This window comes from Protopterus annectens, chromosome 1.part2 (assembly GCF_019279795.1).
Source record: "Protopterus annectens isolate FY-2018-M chromosome 1.part2, PAN1.0, whole genome shotgun sequence".
Lineage (NCBI taxonomy): Eukaryota > Metazoa > Chordata > Ceratodontiformes > Protopteridae > Protopterus > Protopterus annectens.
This window is the reverse complement of record NC_056727.1, coordinates 1,174,282,383-1,174,300,432: the sequence shown is the minus strand read 5'-3', so window position 1 is coordinate 1,174,300,432 and position 18,050 is coordinate 1,174,282,383. Positions and strand designations below refer to the sequence as shown.

The 18,050-nt window shown below is 38.8% G+C and overlaps 1 protein-coding gene across 1 annotated transcript in view; it reads right to left on the bottom strand.

Annotated features, from left to right (window-relative positions):
- Positions 1–18,050, bottom strand: part of PTK7 (protein tyrosine kinase 7 (inactive)) — a 2,009,558-nt gene that overhangs the window by 602,752 nt on the left and 1,388,756 nt on the right. Inside the window, exon 9 of the mRNA XM_044060033.1 lies at positions 4,194–4,329. Coding sequence (XP_043915968.1) covers positions 4,194–4,329 — 136 coding nt within the window. The remainder of the gene's footprint in view (positions 1–4,193; positions 4,330–18,050) is intronic.

Sequence of the window (18,050 nt, the reverse complement as noted above, 5' to 3'; positions counted from 1 at the left end):
CCTCCACTAAATTCTTGGGATAACCCCCGCTTATAAATTTATTACACAGTCTAACCCCTTCGTAACTGAAATAATCATCCCCTTTGGTCAGTTTGTTCACTCTCATTAATAGACCTTCAACGACGTTTTCTTTTTCTTTTAGAATGCATACTACTATAAGGTAGGTATGCATTATTCTACATTCTTCTAATTTTAGTAACTTTCCATTCTCTTTAAAAACTATTGCATCCAAACAATACTGACATTATTGTAGGTTGATGTGAACTGTAAATAACTAATGTTATTTATTCAAGTTAAAAAAATCATTAAATAAATCTACCCTCCTCTCTATATCATAAACGCATCAATAAAATGTTTGTAGATCACTATATTTTCAACAAAAATATGCTAAAATGTTGGAGAAAACAGATAACAGGTACCTATGAACATTCTTTCAAAATTATCAATTTATCTTCCATTGCATTGAATTATGAGGCATGTAATGTGCTAAGTAAAGGCTGGAACTTTGTTCCAGCAAGGAAAGCAAACACATGTGATATTATCGACAGCCTCAGGAATTATGTTAGAAAGTAAAATTTAAGTGTTCCTATGATTGTAAAATGAGTACAGACAGTTTCATGAACCTAGTATTTTCAATCCTCCACTTAAAAAAAGAACTGGGAATGTTTTTAGTCATGACTGAACTGCAAATTATAGAATTGTTGGATAAGAGACCACAGTACAAATATTATTTCTACTTCAGAAAAGAGTTTTCTAAACTGATCAATAACAGTATGTTGATAATTAAAACACACAAGGAAAATTCTCTTGTGGTGACTGACAGGGCTATGATCAAAAAATGTTAGAAATGCTGGCAGATAAACACAGCATCTTTTAATGAAGTTAAGTGAGCTTATGCATTTATAGACTCCCTTGTAGAGGAATGGTTCTATAGTGGTAGAGTCACAGAGAATATCAGGAAATATTTAAGAGCTGACTGCCCCAAATTCAGTCGGATTTTTGGTTTGCCGAACATCCATATTGATTTAGACAACCCCCTGTGTTTAGACAGATTACTGCCAGTGACAAAGGGAAAATAGAAGCAATGGCAATTTATGTAGATAAGTTTGTTAATTATGTTAGTCTGTAATTATTTGCAACAAGTAGTGCAATTAAGCAATTCTTATATTAAAGACACTTTTGAATTTATAAGTAAGATAGGAAATACTGTTTTTGCTTCTGATTTGTTGGTCACCCTCAATATTAAGTCATTAAATACTGTTAACACCTAACGTAGAAGGAATGAAAACAGGGTTGAATTAAGTCCAAGTTATTTTCTGTCAATACTGTCAGTCCTTTGATGGAAATGTTAGATATAATTTTAAATTATAATTTTTTTGATTTCAAGAACAGAATTTACTGCCAGACAAATGGAGTGGCAATGGGTGCTGCAATGGCACCCAGTTATGCTAATATTTTCATGACTGAATGGGAGAAGGCCAACACTAACAGATATTTTTGTTGAAAATATAGTGATCTACAAGTGTTTTCTTGATGTGTTTATGATATGGAGAGGAGGTAGATTTGTTCAGTGATTTTTTAACTTATATAAATGACATCAGTTATTTACAATTCACATCAACGTACCATGTCAGTATTACTTATCTGGATGTAGTATTTTTTTTTTTTTTTTTTATATAGAGAGAATGGAAAGTTACTTACTAAAATTAGTAAGAATGTGCAGAATAATGAATACTTACCTTATAGTAGTATGCATTATAAAAATGAAAGAAAATATAGTTAAAGGACAATTAATGAGTGAACAAACTGACCAGAGGGGATGAATATTTAACTTACAAAGGGGTTAGTCTGCGTAATAAATTTATAAGCAGGGGTTATCCCAAGATTTTAGTGGAGGGCAAGTTCACAGAAATGTGTAATATTAGAAAGAATGAAAAAGGGATAGGAGAGTCCTAAGTGAAAGACCTGATCTGGTTCAGTTCTTAACTGAATCTAGAACAGAAGGTGCTGTTAAAAAATAGATAACTAGTAGGGCATGTAAAATATTGCACAATAACTACAAAAATCAGAGGAGGTTAGAAAAGATTTTGGAAGACAGACTGGAAGCAATTTTAAGGGGAACAATGCAAGGACATATGTATGACTCCCAAATATGCAACAAAGTTTCAAAAGGTTTAGGATTTTTGCTTGGAAGTGTTTGTTTAGGTATCTGTATATCCCCAAGCAGAGTTCCTGTGCAGGGAAAGAAAAAGATAACTGGCAACACGTTTTTAGAATGTAATTTGGGGCAGATTTTAACAATTCTGTACAGAGTACCTTTTCAGAAATATTGGCTTAACAAATGGCTACAACTAGGAAATGATTTTGACTAGGACACAAGATTAGAAAAATCTAGACAAAGTAAGGCCTTAAATTCAATTCAGTTGGCTGCTAAGAAAACAATTACTTGAAAATGGAAATCACAGTTTAAAACAACTGTATTTGAAGTACTGAACACTAACGGAGATAAAATAACTGGAAGGCGGTGCTTAGGAAAGGTGAGGAGCAAATTACATAGAAAGAAATGGAATTTGTGGGAAAAATGCATTCAGAATAATGTTCAGGAGGAGGATTAAGGTTTAAGGTAGGACAGGAACTGAGCAATTTATGTAATGTTGAACTGATGACAGTTAAAGAAAGAAAATAAATGAATGTAAATGGAAAAATGATAACATGCCTGTGCCTTAAGTGATAATTCAATAAAGGTGTTAAAAGATACTATAACTTATTAAGAATACTTTCCCCCTAATCATCCAGTACTATACAATTTCAACATTTTTGCAGTCAATGCTACCTAGCTAAGGGCTTTCTAATTTTGTCAGCATATATATATATATATATATATAATGCTCTAGACCTCTCTTACAACAAGGTCATTCCAATTTCTAATTTATGCCCTTTCTCTGAAAATGTCTATCTTTGCATTCAACTGCATATCAGTCATGACTCACATAATTAACAAACTTGAACTGTTTAACTAATGTTATAACTACCAATATAGGTAAATTATAGGTTTCATCCCATTTCCTTGAAAAGGTGAGTCAGTGAAAGGAGAGGAAATTTACTAATCAATAGAAAATTCTCTAATCTTATCACAAATGAAAAGAAATTGAGTGTCCCTCCACAAGTACTTACAAAATCCCTTACAGAACTGCTTACAGGGTTTCAACTGATTAATTATACTGACTTTCAGAAAATTATCAGAAGAAAGAAAGTGGCTGTACAATGCCTGTGACTATCACACAGAGTGTTGTGATGGCCATGTTTATCCTTGTGGACATTTACGTGTATGCAATACATGTGATAAAGTGTATTAGGTGAATACCTTCTCCAACAGATATCAAAGGATTGTTTCTCAGAATCTTGAAATATCATATCAGGCTTCACCAAACACGGCAGTGAATTACATAAGCTACATTTACCTAAATGTGAGAATAATACAGAATTAGAGTTGCACTCCATTAAAAAAAAAAAAAAACACCCACATACTGCAGACATTTTAATACAATAGGCAAGAAATCAGATACATTTTCAAAAGGAGCGTGCAATGAGCCAACTACACTGCATTACCAACTGCATTACCAACTGTAACCAGAACTGTAACTTTTATTACCTTATATTACCTTGTACACGTCTGTTAAAGTATGAAATTTGAACAAGATTAATAGTCTGAACATCTTTCGCCAACATTATCTGCAGTAACCATTATCCAATTGTTCTTATTTTGAATGTCCAACACTTGATCTTCTAAATGAGCTTTCTGTACCTTTGCTTTAAAAAATTTAGTATTTTGTTCATCAGCATCAATGAAGTCTATTAGGCAAAGTGCCTTAACAGCACAATCGCTTTTGTGCTTATACAAAGGAATTACACATTAAAATTGTTCCATTCATATGTAGTGTGAGCTGGTCCACATCTCGACTAAAATGAAAATGTACAGAAAGAATGAAATGCCCAAAACCATGAATTTAAAAAGGAATAAACTAGAAATAAGTTTTATAAGCAAGCAATAATGTCGAACCTGCATATTACTGGGGAAATAACACCCTCCCAGGGGTGTTGTGTGGCCCAACACCACAGGTTAGTATTATTGGCAATAAACACATCCAACAAACCTTTAACCAAGGTAGCAGTTTCTTCAGCCTGGTACTTACCTAGGACGTGTACACGAGCAGAACCTTCAATTCTGCCAGCATCTGTTTCGCTAGCACAGTTGTATGTTGTAGCATCATAAACATCTACATTGTTGATGCGCAGGGTCCCATTTTCAAATATCTTAAAGCGAGGATCCTGTAAAAAAAAGAAACATTTTGTTAAAATCTGTGAAACGGGTTTGCAGCAATAGCATTCAACTAACAGCTTTATTTGATATCACTTCATTTAGGAAATGACTAAAAAAGGTAACCAGCTGAAATGATGGGACCTCTACAGAGTCCCAAACCCAAAACATGGAGACTGGATGGCAGAAAAACAGACCTGCATATAGATTCTGAGATAGCCATGTTAAGGGGTGTAAAGGACTTGCCCCCCTCCACACACACACACACACACACACACACACACACACACACACACATCAGAGGTGCAGGGAGGCTTGCTTCACTGCAAAAAAGAAGTTTTAAAGGAGAAGAGCAATTTTCAATTTTTTCTGGTCTGTTGGCATTCAACATAACAAGTGCTGGCATTTCAAGAGGGATCCCTACAAAACACTAGAATGATACTCTACAAAACTAAAACAGCTGTAATATGGAAAATATTCAGATTTTTTTTTTTTTTGAAAAGTTAAAGCACATCTAATGAGTTCTGCTTTGAAAGGGCAATTGACTTGTGTTGGTGATATACCTGCAGCAGTTAAGAATAAGGTTCGAACCCCCATAAAAAGGAGAATACAATTCATTTATTAAAAAAAACAGTTGGGGTTACTTAACCCAGTAGCTTTTACAACATGGATACATTTATATTTGACTTTAAGAACAATCAAGGACATTGTCCCTTGGTTAGTAACATGAATTCTAAAGTACAAACATGAGCAGCTTTGGGAAAGCATTAAAAAGCTAAAAAGGATGAAAATGCAGAGTGTATCACAAGAAACTTGCAATGGAAGTTAAGGGTGGAAGAAAGGAAATACAGCTTTAACAGTATAAAGCAGAGCCATGGAAAGGCAAGTCTGAATAATGTAAAAGATATGAAAAGGAAATTCAAGGATAAAAATGTGTTAAGACTCCTTGTGGAGTTTAAGCTTGACAAACTGCCTGTTTAAAGTTATGAAATACAAAGTTACAGAAGGAAAAATCCCATCAATCCTATAAAAGCTTGTGTTGCTGTTGTTTGTCTTTCGGCTATTCCCGGTTAGGCATCGCCACAGCGGAACTCCGGTCCACTAATAATTGGCAGTTGTTTTTTATGGTGTCGAGTTGCCAGCCCGACGCTCAGTCTTCAACAAAGGCACGCCCATTCAACGCATGCCTTTCAAACGCCCACTCGACCGCGGGGAGGACATGCAGACTCCACACAGAAGGCACTCCCAAGCCGAGAATCGAACGGGAGAACCTCTTGCTGTGAGGCAACAATGCTACCGCTGCACCACCGCATATAAAAGCTTGTGTCTCTTGCCTTATTTTCAGTAGCACAGTTTTCTGTATGCTTCCTATTGTTGAAGCTGACACTTCCTTTTTCCTCCATTTTGTATAATTTCAAGAAAATTTACAGAAATCCCTCGTTGCATTTTATTTTCATTCAAATCCCACCTACAATTCTCCATATGCTGTATCTTAATTTGCAATGCAACTTTGACATCAGCAAGCTCCACTGTAATCATGTCATCAATGTAATGTAGCATAAATAGTTAGAAGCTGCAGTTTAGCAAGTGTTTTGCTGTAAGCCCATGACAGAGTGGGGCTGTGCACATAACCATGGGGTAAGCAGTCAAAAGATTTCCTTTCTACCATGCTGTTCACAAGAAAACTGAGCTTTGCTTTCCTGTTATTGGAATCAAGAAAAAAAAGAACTGGCCAAGGGTAAATTAGCATGGCATGATCCAGCAACTGAAGACATTTCCACAATGGTCAATGTCAGAAACAGTGACTCCCAGTGGCTGTGTAACCTTATTCAGTCCTCGGCATTCTATGGTCGTCCTTCATACTCCATTGAGCTTTTTCACTGGCCATACAGGACTACTGAATTGTCTCACAGCCAATTTGATTATGCTGACCTGCAACAACTCCCAAACAGTGTCCAACACCTCCAAACATCCTCTGTCTATTCAATGCTGTCTAATGTTCTCCAACATCTTTGCCAGTGGGACATAAATCTGTTCCCAATTAACTTCACCATGAATGACATCCCTGACTGTACTGACAGAATAATACCATGCTCCAAATTTGAAGGGTCCAGCTGTATGTTTTAATTTTTTCCCTCTTAGTATACCTACGCCCAGAATATGCTCTAGTATGGAAACTCTTACAACTGTTAAGTCACCTAGGGGACTCCATGCTACAAAGGATGTTTTAACCTTTGTTTCTACTTCCTTGGCCATCAAATTCTACAGTCAGTCCTTGGAATCCTTGGAGAGGGGGGAGAGCTGGCATAATGACTAAGGTGTTTACCTTACAAACACAACGTGCAGGGTTTGATTCTCACATGGGGTAATTGGCTAGGCTTAAAATGGCCCCCAAGGGCAGTAAGCCTAGTACTAATCTATGAACTATGAACTAAAATAATTTTCAGCGCTTGTGTTTAATAAAGCAGAGACATGCTATTGGCTCCTATGCCAATAAATTGTAAGGAGGTAAGGACATCGCTCCTCGGGTGTAACTGCTTTGAATGTGACACCCAGCTAATGCACTTGTTACAGGGACTGTTTTTATGAATCTATTTTTTTTCTCTCCCCTTCCTCTCTGTTCCATTTCACAAACATTTCTTCTGTGCTTATCCCATCAGTAACTTTTGCTGCTACTCCCAATTTTTAGAACAGTTGTTTTCGGATTACTTGTTACTCTGCTGTCTGTTGGTATTTGTCCTGTGTGTTTTCTTGCTCTTTCTCTTCTCTTTTTCTCAGTTTAATGTCTGCAATACATTCTGCCTCCTACTGGTAACATTAACCGCCCTTCTAACAAAGCTACAGCCCAGTACTGCCTGCAACAGGTGATTAACTCCCCTTTCCAACATACACGTGCATTCTTTATTAATCCACTTGTCATAGCACTTGTGAATCGGTTTTACTATCTTTATAGCACCACCTTGTCAATGAGTAGTGAACAGACAGCAGTTAACAGTGAAATCTCTTAACAATGCAATCCCAACTGCTGTATAGTGTTTTTTTTTTTTTTTTTTACTGTTTTCCAGGATTTACGTTCATCAAAAATTGCAGCTGCTTTGGCCATGCTAGGTGATAGGCAGCTGCTACCAAAGCCATCAGATTCTGAACTGTCCCAGCATGTGGGCCTAATGCATTAAGAAAGTACAGTTGTGCACACTTACCATAAATGTAGATGAGTGTATTCACTGTTGCAGTCATTACATTTGGGTAATCTGCTGGCAGGTTGCCCTCTGTCAGCCTGAATAACAAAGTCTTGGGTCCTGCGTCAGTTGCGATCTCCTCTTCCATGACATCAGGTCATCAGGGGTATAAAACACACAGCAGACTCCATTTTATTCAATTTTTCTTGCCCCAGATGTCAGGTGCTCCCCCAAATGGGGAGCATATATATATATATATATATATATATATATATATATATATATATATATATATGAAAATAAATACTGAAATATATATAAATGCACTTTTAGTAATAAACTTTACCTTCATCTAAATGCAAATACACCACAAAGGCATAGAAAGGGGGATGGCGGGTGGGAAACTGCAACAGTGAATACACTCTAACATCTACATTTATGATAAGTGTACACAACTGTACTATGTTCTTCATGTTTCACTGCTGCAGTCATTACATTTGGGTAGAATCCCAAAGCTATGGATGGGCAGGATGGAACTAAACAGCATTAGGAGCGGCTATAAAGCCTTGCAGAACTGCAGTGGCAAAGCCTGCCCTGGATTTGGAGAAGAGAGGCAAATAATGCTTTGTGAAGGTATGAACAGAGCTCCAAGTAGCAGCTTCTAGAATGTCTTTGGTTGGAACCCCTCTGAGAAAAGCTGCTGAAGTAGAGGCAGCCCTGGTGGAAGTAGCTGCTGGTTCAAAAGGAGGCAGGGTGAGTTTTTCCAGCATAAAGTTGAGGTCCCATGCAGGAGTTGGTGATCTTCTGGGAGGCCTTAAATTTTTGGCTCCTCTAAGATACTGTTTAAGCACAGGATGAGAAAAGGGGGGAGGCTCTGTGTTGTAATGAGCCGAGATGGCACAGGCATGGATTTTTATTGAAGAAAAATATAGGCCCTTGTCAAGCATCTCAGTCAAATATTGTACAATCTGAGGAATTTTGGGCTTTGCTGTGCCTGTTCCTTGTGCTTGGTTCCAAGCACAGAATCTCTTCCATTTTTCAGCATAAGATTTTCTAGTACTAGGCCTTCTAGCTTCCAAAATGACATCCATCACAGATTTACTGAGAGGTGGTGTTTGAATAATTAACTGATCAGCCATGCTGCAAGATTCAGAGTTTGGAGCCGAGGGTGCAGAATTTGATTGTTCTGCTGAGACAGTAGATGAGGTATTTGAGGCAAGTACCATGGAGGAAATTGAGATATATTCCTTAGAAGTGGGTACCAGTGCTGGCGAGGCCAGTCCAGAGCAACCAGGATCATTTTTGTTTTTTCCTGTCTGACTTTTAGTAAGACCTTGGAGAGTAGAGGCAGAGGGGGAAAGGCATAGACTGATAGGTTTTTCCAGCTGAAGGATAGGGCATCCACTTTCCATGTTTTTTTGTGATGAGTTCTTGTGCAGAATTTGTCCAACTGATTATTTTGGGGAGAGGCAAATAGATCTATGTCTGTGCTCCCCCATTTCTGTGTTAACATGCTGAAAATTTGTGGATCCAGTTTCCATTCGTGCAGGTCCATAAAATTTCTGCTTAGGTTGTCTGCCAGAGTATTTTGTTTTCCTGGCAGGAATGAAGCTTGAAGATGCATTTGGTAAGTCAAGGCTGTGTTCCACAAGGCCATGGCTAGTCTGCAAAGGGGGTAGGAAGGTGTACCGCCCTGCTTGTTTATGTACCACATAACTGTGGTGTTGTCCGTCTATCAGTAGTTGTCCTGGAGGCAGTCCTTGAAGGCTGTCGGAGCATTCTGAACAGCTAGCATCTCTTTCTGGTTGATATGCAGATGCATTTGGTTTGGGCTCCATTTGCCCTGAATGCATCGCCCCGCCAGGTGGGCCCCCCAAGCATAGTCTGATGCGTCTGAATGTTAGGGTTTGGGTGGCAGGGGGTAGAGTGAATGAAAGTCCCTTGTTTTGGTGACATGTCTGCCCACCAAAGAAACTCTTGTTGTAGGCAGGGAATGAGAGGATTCATCGTTTCCAGACTGTGACAATGTTGACACCATAAACTTTTTAGGTACCATTGTAGTTTCCTCATATGCAGTCTCGCATATGGAATTAGTAGAATGCAGGATGCCATGAACCCCAAAGCCGGCAGAATTTGTCTTGAAGATAACTGGGTTTTTGTTGTCATTTGTTTGAATTATGTTGTTAGTTGCCTTTGTTTGTCTGGTGTAAGGTAAACCATCTGGGCAGTTGTATTCAAGCTTGCACCCAGGAATGTAATCATTTGAGAGGGTACCAGTTGTGATTTATTTTCGTTTATGGTGTACCCTAGGCATGCTAGAAGCCTTTTCACAAACACCAGATGTTGAAGAGGAGTGTCTTTGCCCTCTGCTTGAATGAGACAGTCGTCCAGATAAGGGTAAATCTGAATGCTGCTTTGTTTGCAGAATGCAATTACTGGTGCCAGGCACTTTGTAAAGAACCTGGGCACAGTAGATAAGCCAAAGGGCACTGCAGAGAATTGGTAATGCAAAAAACCTGCTTTGAAGCGGAGGTATCTTCTGCATGACTTCCTTATTGGGATATGCAGGTATGCTTCAAGTCTAGAGTTACTAACCAAGCATTCCTGCCTAGCATAGGTAGTAGCTGTTGTAAAGTCAGCATTTTGAATTTTGCAATGTCCAGGAACGTGTTCAAAATTGATAAGTCCAGTATTGGACGCCATGAATTGTCTTTTCTGGGTACCAGGAAAAGTCTTGAATAAAAACCTTGTCCTTTTTCCTTTTCTGGTACCAGTTAAATAGCCCCCATATCCATGAGGGACATGACTTGTTTCTGGGCCTCTGCCCACTGGTTTTGTGGCAGATCCGGCCATCCTTTTGGAATTGGCAAAGTATGGAAGTGAAATCTGTACCCCTGGGATACTATGTTTAATACCCACTTGTCCTAGGTAATTAACTGCCAATTTTGAGCATGAAGTGCTAGTTTTCCCCCCCAAGGGGGCTGCCAAAAGGTAAGTGCTTGGTGATGGTAGAAAGTCATTGAGACTGCTTACTGAAGGGTTGTGCTTTGTTTCCTCCTGTTTTGGAGGTGGAGGCACCCCATTGCTTTGACCTGTAAGAACCCTGTGATTGGTATCTGGAGCCTTTGAGTGCCTGGATTTGCCTTGAGTGGCTCTGTTGGACACAGGAAATGACCAATTTTTAGTAGGCCAGTGTCTACTGATCCTGGGTGGCTGCACTTGCAAGAAATCTTTTACAGTTTGCATAGATTTAGCTTTGTCTTCCATTTTCTTTAAAACCTCTTCTGCCTTATTACCAACCAGAGTATCATGCTGCAAAGGGGCATCCAACAATTTAGGCTTAACATGATCAGGCAGATTTTGCTCCTTGAGCCAGGCATGCCTTCTAATCACAGATCCAGTAATAGCGGCCCTACAAGAGGCCTCCAAGGAATCAAAACCACATTGCAAAGTATGCTTTCTAACTTGTTCTGTTGAATGCAATATTTCCTGCAACTCTATTTTCTACACAATCAGAAATCAACATAATTTTCTGTTTCAGTAAGCCCATAACATGCTGCTGATATTTAAGCATATGAAACTGGCAGTTTAAGGTCCTGATTGCAAAGGTTGTAGACATATAAACCTTCTTTCCTCATCTATCCAGCACACTGGAATCTCTGTCAGAGGGGGTAGGATTTTTGGCTGTAGAGGCCTTTACACCCTTGGGACCCTGAGAAATAGTCTCAGGATCAGCAGCAGGATTTTTGAATAGAAATTTGTGGGAGTCAGGGACCCTGTAATATCTGTCTGGCTTACTAGGAGCTGGAAGGCAGGGAATCATGAGCCATGCTTGATTCAGAAAACACATCAACAATGTCTAATATAGGAGGTTTTGCCAAAGGCCTATGCTGAGGAAGAAGGAAATCCCTAAGCCTCTTTTTTGATTCAGAGAAGCCCTGACTCTCCCAGTGAAAATGTTCCCTTAAAGTATGCAGTCTCTCCAAAAGAGTAATCCTCAGGAGGAGATGCAGATGGAATGGATTCCTCTGCATCAGAATACTCATAGGGTGGAATAGAAAATTCCTGATCAGAAGAGGAATCAGAAGAAATGGAAACCTGATCTGAAGATTCATACTCAGTGCCTTGCCTAGGCCTCTTATTGGGGGGTGGGGGGTTGGGAACCCCTGATCAAGGTAATTAAATCCTCAACCATTTTGATCATCTGTTTTTTAGGCATAGGGGCCTGAGTACATGGCTCATGTGTCCGTTTTTTAGACATAGATGTTTTTGACCTTGTTTTTGAGGCTGGCGTTGGTTTAATATAAAAATGTTGAGGCCTGACAACACCCTCTGAAGCTGGTGCCTGCTCAGCAGCTCCGGACCCATCCAAGGGAGACATCCGTGGGTTCAATACTTTGAGAATCTCACAGCATACCAGACTCGATATGCATCTCGGTAGAGGCCTGCGACTCAAAAGTAGCGGGTATCAGGGGCTGCGAAAGCACCTCACTGAGTACCGGCGACTGGCTTAGGAGAAGCTTAATCTGTTTTGGACCTCTACGGTCTGTCTCTGTCTTCTTCTTTGTGTTTTTTGTGAACTCCGGTAGTCGGATTGCTAACCGACATTTCAGGATGATTAAATCTTGAACCAAAATATTCAGAAGCAAAAATATACCGACGCTTAATAGTGTGTTGGTTAAATCTAGCACAAAACCGACAGCAAGGCACGTTGTGATCTGGGCCTAGACAAAGAATACAGTACAAATGAAAATCCTTATGAGGTATTTGCTTCCCACAAGTAATGCAATTAACTTTTACGGACATCAGTAAGGAGCAAGAAAAAGGTTCCCCAACGGGGTACTTAGCTTTAGTTTGTAGACTTCGGTTCTGAAACTCGAATGAGAAAATTTCAGGAGTCGGCCGACCGGCACTTGCGAACTGCTTCTGCTTCGGGCACCGTGCAGAAAGAAAGACGGAATAAAATGGCATCGGCTGCGTGTTTTATACCCCTGACGACCTGACGTAATGGAAGAGGAGACATCAACCGACGCAGGACCCAAGACTTTGTTATTCAGACCGACTGAGGGCAACCTGCCAGCAGATTACCAAAATGTAATGACTGCAACAGTGAAACACGAAGAACATCCAGTTTTAAATGAAAATGATATGCTAGACAGGATCATATGTACCTCTATTACATTTAAATGCATTGTATTTCCTCCTGTATTCCAAACTTGAAGGAACCAAGTTAACACCATCCTGAGTACATGTTCTTATTTCTGTCCACTTTTGGGACTGGCTCACATCTTTCTTCTCTACTGCAGGACACACTTCAGTTAGTGAAACCCCTTAACAAATCATACTTCTCATTTTCAGCATTTGATGAGCAGTCACCATCCTAGACAACTGGATCTGACTCTCATTTGCACACTAATGCTTGCACCGTAGCTCGAGGGGAGTTGCTTATTCCTTAACATACTGCTGTATTCCTGTTGATAAACAGATCAGTTTACAGTCTGCAGCCTCTGCAGTGTGCTATGCTTTTTCTAAAACACTTTTGTCTAGACTGTGTTTATGTTCAAGTTCTTTGCACAGTTATTCTAATCAGAACATTTATTTGAGAGTTCTACTTGTTTATGATCTAGATACAATAACGCTATTAAAACTAACCAACCAGCTGCTTCAGCCACTGCTTGATCTTTTTTCCTAGTTGATCTACCTTTAAATCTGCTAAAGGTTTTGTTACATCACCTAGATTTACATATCTAAAGTCTGGCCAATGTAGTAGTAGTAAAAATACCCATTTATTAACCGGGTAAGCCCACAGGGTACACAGTCACCTTTTCAGGGGCAACCTGGTGGCAATGTCTTAAGTGACTTGCTTTCTCACAGTCACACAGTAGGCAAATGAGGGCCAAGGGAATCAGACCCTGTATCACAGGAACTAAACAGGTGGGGATAAAACCCTTAAACTTTGTCACTGAATTCCACGAAACAATGTTAGACTATTCAGGGAATTTATCTGCACAAAATCTACCTGTCTCTTGTTTATCTAACCATTTCCTCCTTCCAAATGAGAGCCACAATGGTTGGTTCACATTCTCCATGCATGTACTGTGCTTCCAGCATCCCATCCCCTTCATTAAGTGTTTTGGGTTGAATACTACAATTCTGAGATGAGGTTATTAACTAAAGCACAGATGAATAAGGAACCACAAGGCAACAGCAGAAATAATAACCAAATGTTATGTCTCTACAAGCTAACACAATTACAGAAATACAGGTCAAAAAAGTTAGTCAGCAAAGTGGACATGAGGAGAAAGTAGTGGTGTAGTAGAAAATACAAATCAGAAGTACAGCATAAGAAACAAGTTGTGGTTCCATATATATATATATATATATATATATATATATATATATATATATATATATATATATATATATATATTAAAAGAGAGAGAAAGGAAAATAGAAAAGTTGCAGCATTGTATCACATGTTACAAGAGAAAGAAGCAGAGGGGGATGATTCATTTCAAACTCATAAAGGAGAGTCCATACAAAATGTGATTTCGCTCATGTGTTCTACTAGATTACTGTTTTGAATGATGGTTTAAAAACTGAAATACTGATTTATTACATTGGACTAATGATAAAACAAACAAGATTTATGTCTTCAAGACTGCATATTCACATCAGCACGAAGCAGACATAATAAATACGGGTAGGGATGTAAGGCTTTATAAAATGTAGGTCCTGGGAAGAGCTCAGATCAAAATATACTACTAAAAAAATAGCTGAGCAGCTTTCAGGAAACATGAGAAAAAAAATCAGTCTTACAGGCACATTTATGGTAAGATAACCACAGACATCTGTGCATTACAAGTTTTTATAAAACAAAAGAGTTAGCAGTGTTAATGAATTCTACTTTCACATTTCAGCTGATTTAATCGGGTTAAGGAAATTTTTATAACAGCTTTTGTGACACCCCTGCACTGGCCCAGTAATCAAGGAGCCTCAATCCTCACCAGTGAGGGATGTACACATTGGCAAGATGACAATTATACACACAGCAAAGTACAACTTTCCTTAAGAACACAGAGAGATCACAGTCCGTCTGGGGCTGGTTTCTCCCACTCTCTCTCCAGATCCCCAATAAGACTCCACACTGGCACAGCTATAGGGTTAAGATCTCAATCGAGTGGTCAAGCCAAAACATCCAGCACCCTCTCTGTCCAACCAGTGCTTCATGTCCTTGCCCAAGTAGCTGACACGCACTGAGATGTGATTTATATATATATATATATATATATATATATATATATATATATATATATATATATATACACACACACACACAGACACACACACTCCTGGGAAAGGCTGGCACAGGTTTACTAACTATTCCCCCTTCTGTCCAGACTATAAGGTAGAAATCTCTGCCACCAACCATCCTTACTTATCAGCTACTATATGGCCCTACAAAGGGTGACCAATTCTACTGTGTAACGTTACTATTATCCACATGGTATGCATGTCCAAGACTAAGACTATTTAGGAGTGGCCTGTACAGTGTCACCAAATACATATGCAAGTACTTTAAGAGCTTCAATATCTCTAAAACCAGCCACAATTAAAAGGTTTAAATATATTTAAAGGACCACTATGGGCAAATAATGAAAAAAACATACATTTTTTATCTTGCCATGATTTACTGCACCTACCAAATCTGCCTGCAGCAAAATAAGTACTCATTCCTAATTTTACTTTGTTTTTACTCTTGTCTACTCTTATGGGCGCAGACATCATGATTCCTTTGGAAAAGCTAAATTTGTCCCATAATACATAGAGATTGTGAGAATAAATAGCCCTACCTTTTGTTGTCATACTAGACTTCCATTCACTTACAATGGAACACCTGAAAAGAACTGCCAAGTTTGAGAGTCTGCAGCTCATGTGTCATTGGCTGGTCTCCACTGAGTTTTATAAATGCTGTTCCTACTGATCTACCACACATTCTCTGAAAGAAGCTTGCAAAAATGCCACCAAATTACTGACTTTTCACAAGCAGCAGTTTTGCAAGTTTCAATTCCTGGCCAAGTTACTCCTCCCATCTCCCCTCCTTCAGTGGGCTACAGTCTCACATTCCCAGCTTGGGTAGATTCAACTATTTAGTCAGCTTTGCATGTCAATAGACATCAAACAAATCACAGCCTGGTGTGCCACTAAAACTGTTCCCTCATATGTCTCTTCACTTCTCAACAGTATTTCCCAAGAATAATAATAAAAAAAGCACACATCAGTCCTGAGTGTAGGCCAATCTATCCATTTTTTTAATGTGCTTGGTACAATATTCAACTTGTAATGCATTCTGGCTGCTGACATGGTTATCTTTACATAGTTATTTCTCTTATAGCATAACCTGAACTTGTTGTATATAATGATACAATTTACAACAGTTCTCAGTTTAACAATGACCTCCCAAGCCGCTGATGTGACCTGGCACTTCCTCTTACTATTGCTTTAGTTTGTCTTAGTTATATACCTGTAGCATCTCTGTCATCCTCTCAGCAACAGACTCCTGGAGAAATCTTCCAAAGCAGATACTTGTATTGAAAGAGTACCAGCAGCTGCAGCAGTGATGCCATACTCCAAAACAATGCACTCAAACATAGTACTGAAACACAGGGGAATCTATTATGTCTGAATCAAGCAATGATGAAATTTCTAGGGACTACATTGAGCACAATTTTACTCAGTCTCTACATTTCCTAATGCAGAACATTCACACCACACTTACAAAGGCACACATTCACTTACCACAGACACAGCTACCCTCACCCACACAATATACCAGTTAAATTTAAGGCTTTTCCCACCTCTCTGCAAACACTGCTGTAATGGCTTTGGGAAATGAAAATGATTGATGGATGTCAGTTCAGGTCTCCCATCCATACCTTTCAACAGAAAGCCCAGATATTTTGTCTCAGTTTTTGTCTGTTTTTCATAAAATTGCAGTTTTTTTGTCAAATCACTGAACAATGAAGTCAGAAAATGACAGGCATTTGATTTTCAGACTTAATATCAAGAAAAATTCACGCTAATGCAAAACCTGTTTATCAACTTACTAAGCTTGTAAGAGCAATATTTAAAAATTGTCCCTATTTTTGGGCCTATGTCCCCCCATTATTTATGGCCTTGTCTTGATTTCTTGTTCTAAGATGTTGTGAGGTATGCTGACATGCAACATGTGCGTGTATTGTGCTTACATATTAGAAGTGGACCATTTGTCAATTATGGGCATAGATATTAAAATTACAGGCCAATATAATTGCAACACAATTGGTGTTGTTTATGCGACAGTATGCTCACACTTTCAGCCTTTTACATAGGCAAAACAGAATGAAAACTAAAACGTATCTATGAGCATACATATGAAATTAATAAACAGTCACACACTAATGCATTATATAGACGTATGGCACAAAATCCCACACAAATTCAAGTTTATAGTATTGGAGCAAGTATGACCATCTCCAAGAAAAGGTCCTTGGAAAGCAATTTTAGAATCTAAAGAATATTGGTGGCAAGTTTTTTAAATGCCACACAATTTCCGGGTCTAAATGACTCCGTTTCCATTACGAGTATTTTAAAACTTAAAGTTTATAATAGATACGGCATTATGCAATGTTAAATAAATATAAAATGTCATTGTTTTAATATGGTTTAATATGCTTTTATACAGGTTTATATATTAATATATTTACAATTGCACATTTAATGAAATTAATAGTTATTGAATAATTGATTTTAATTGGTAATTAGTGGATAGGGACTACTATATACAAGAAGTTCTTTCATTGTAATGGTTGTCTGAGGAAGGCTGGTGTCACAGCCGAAAGCGCTTACCTATTCAATAAACTTGAATTTATATTTTATTTGGATTCTGGTTTTATCCATACCGTTGGATTGCTATTGCACTGCCATCTCTCATCTAGTTCATTGGTGTTCGTTTTGTTTCCTAGGTATGCTGATATCCCTTCCTACTGAAGCCAGTCCACTGCACTTACACAAGTGTCTCCCCTCAGCAGGGCAGCAAGCAGGTATCACTGCAGATCTGCTTTATAGGTTCATAGGTGTGCACCAGGCTAATGGCCCTGGAGACTTTACAAGCCTAGCCCATAGGATTACTCTGGCATTGTGCCACCAGACATTAGTTCTCAGTGCCTCTATCAAGTAGAGCCCCAGGGTGAATTTTCTACTTCAACCATCCACTCAAGATTTCTCTTGAAGAGGGCCAGTGAGGTACTCTGCTTGACATTTATGGGAAGTCTATTCCATAGCATGGGCAGTCTCTGGGTTAGCAACCTGTCTCTCCAGCATGTTCTGTTGATTGTGGTAATGAGGTTGAGGTCTCTGGAGTATGTGGTGCAGAGAGATTGGGATTTCTTTAGATGTAGCATTTCTAACAGAGCTTGGTCAGACATGGCTTTGTAAGTCAAACAGAGACCGCCTCTAAATAGGCGGTATGAGACAGAGAATAGTTGGAGTTTTTTTAGTCTGTCCATTTAGGA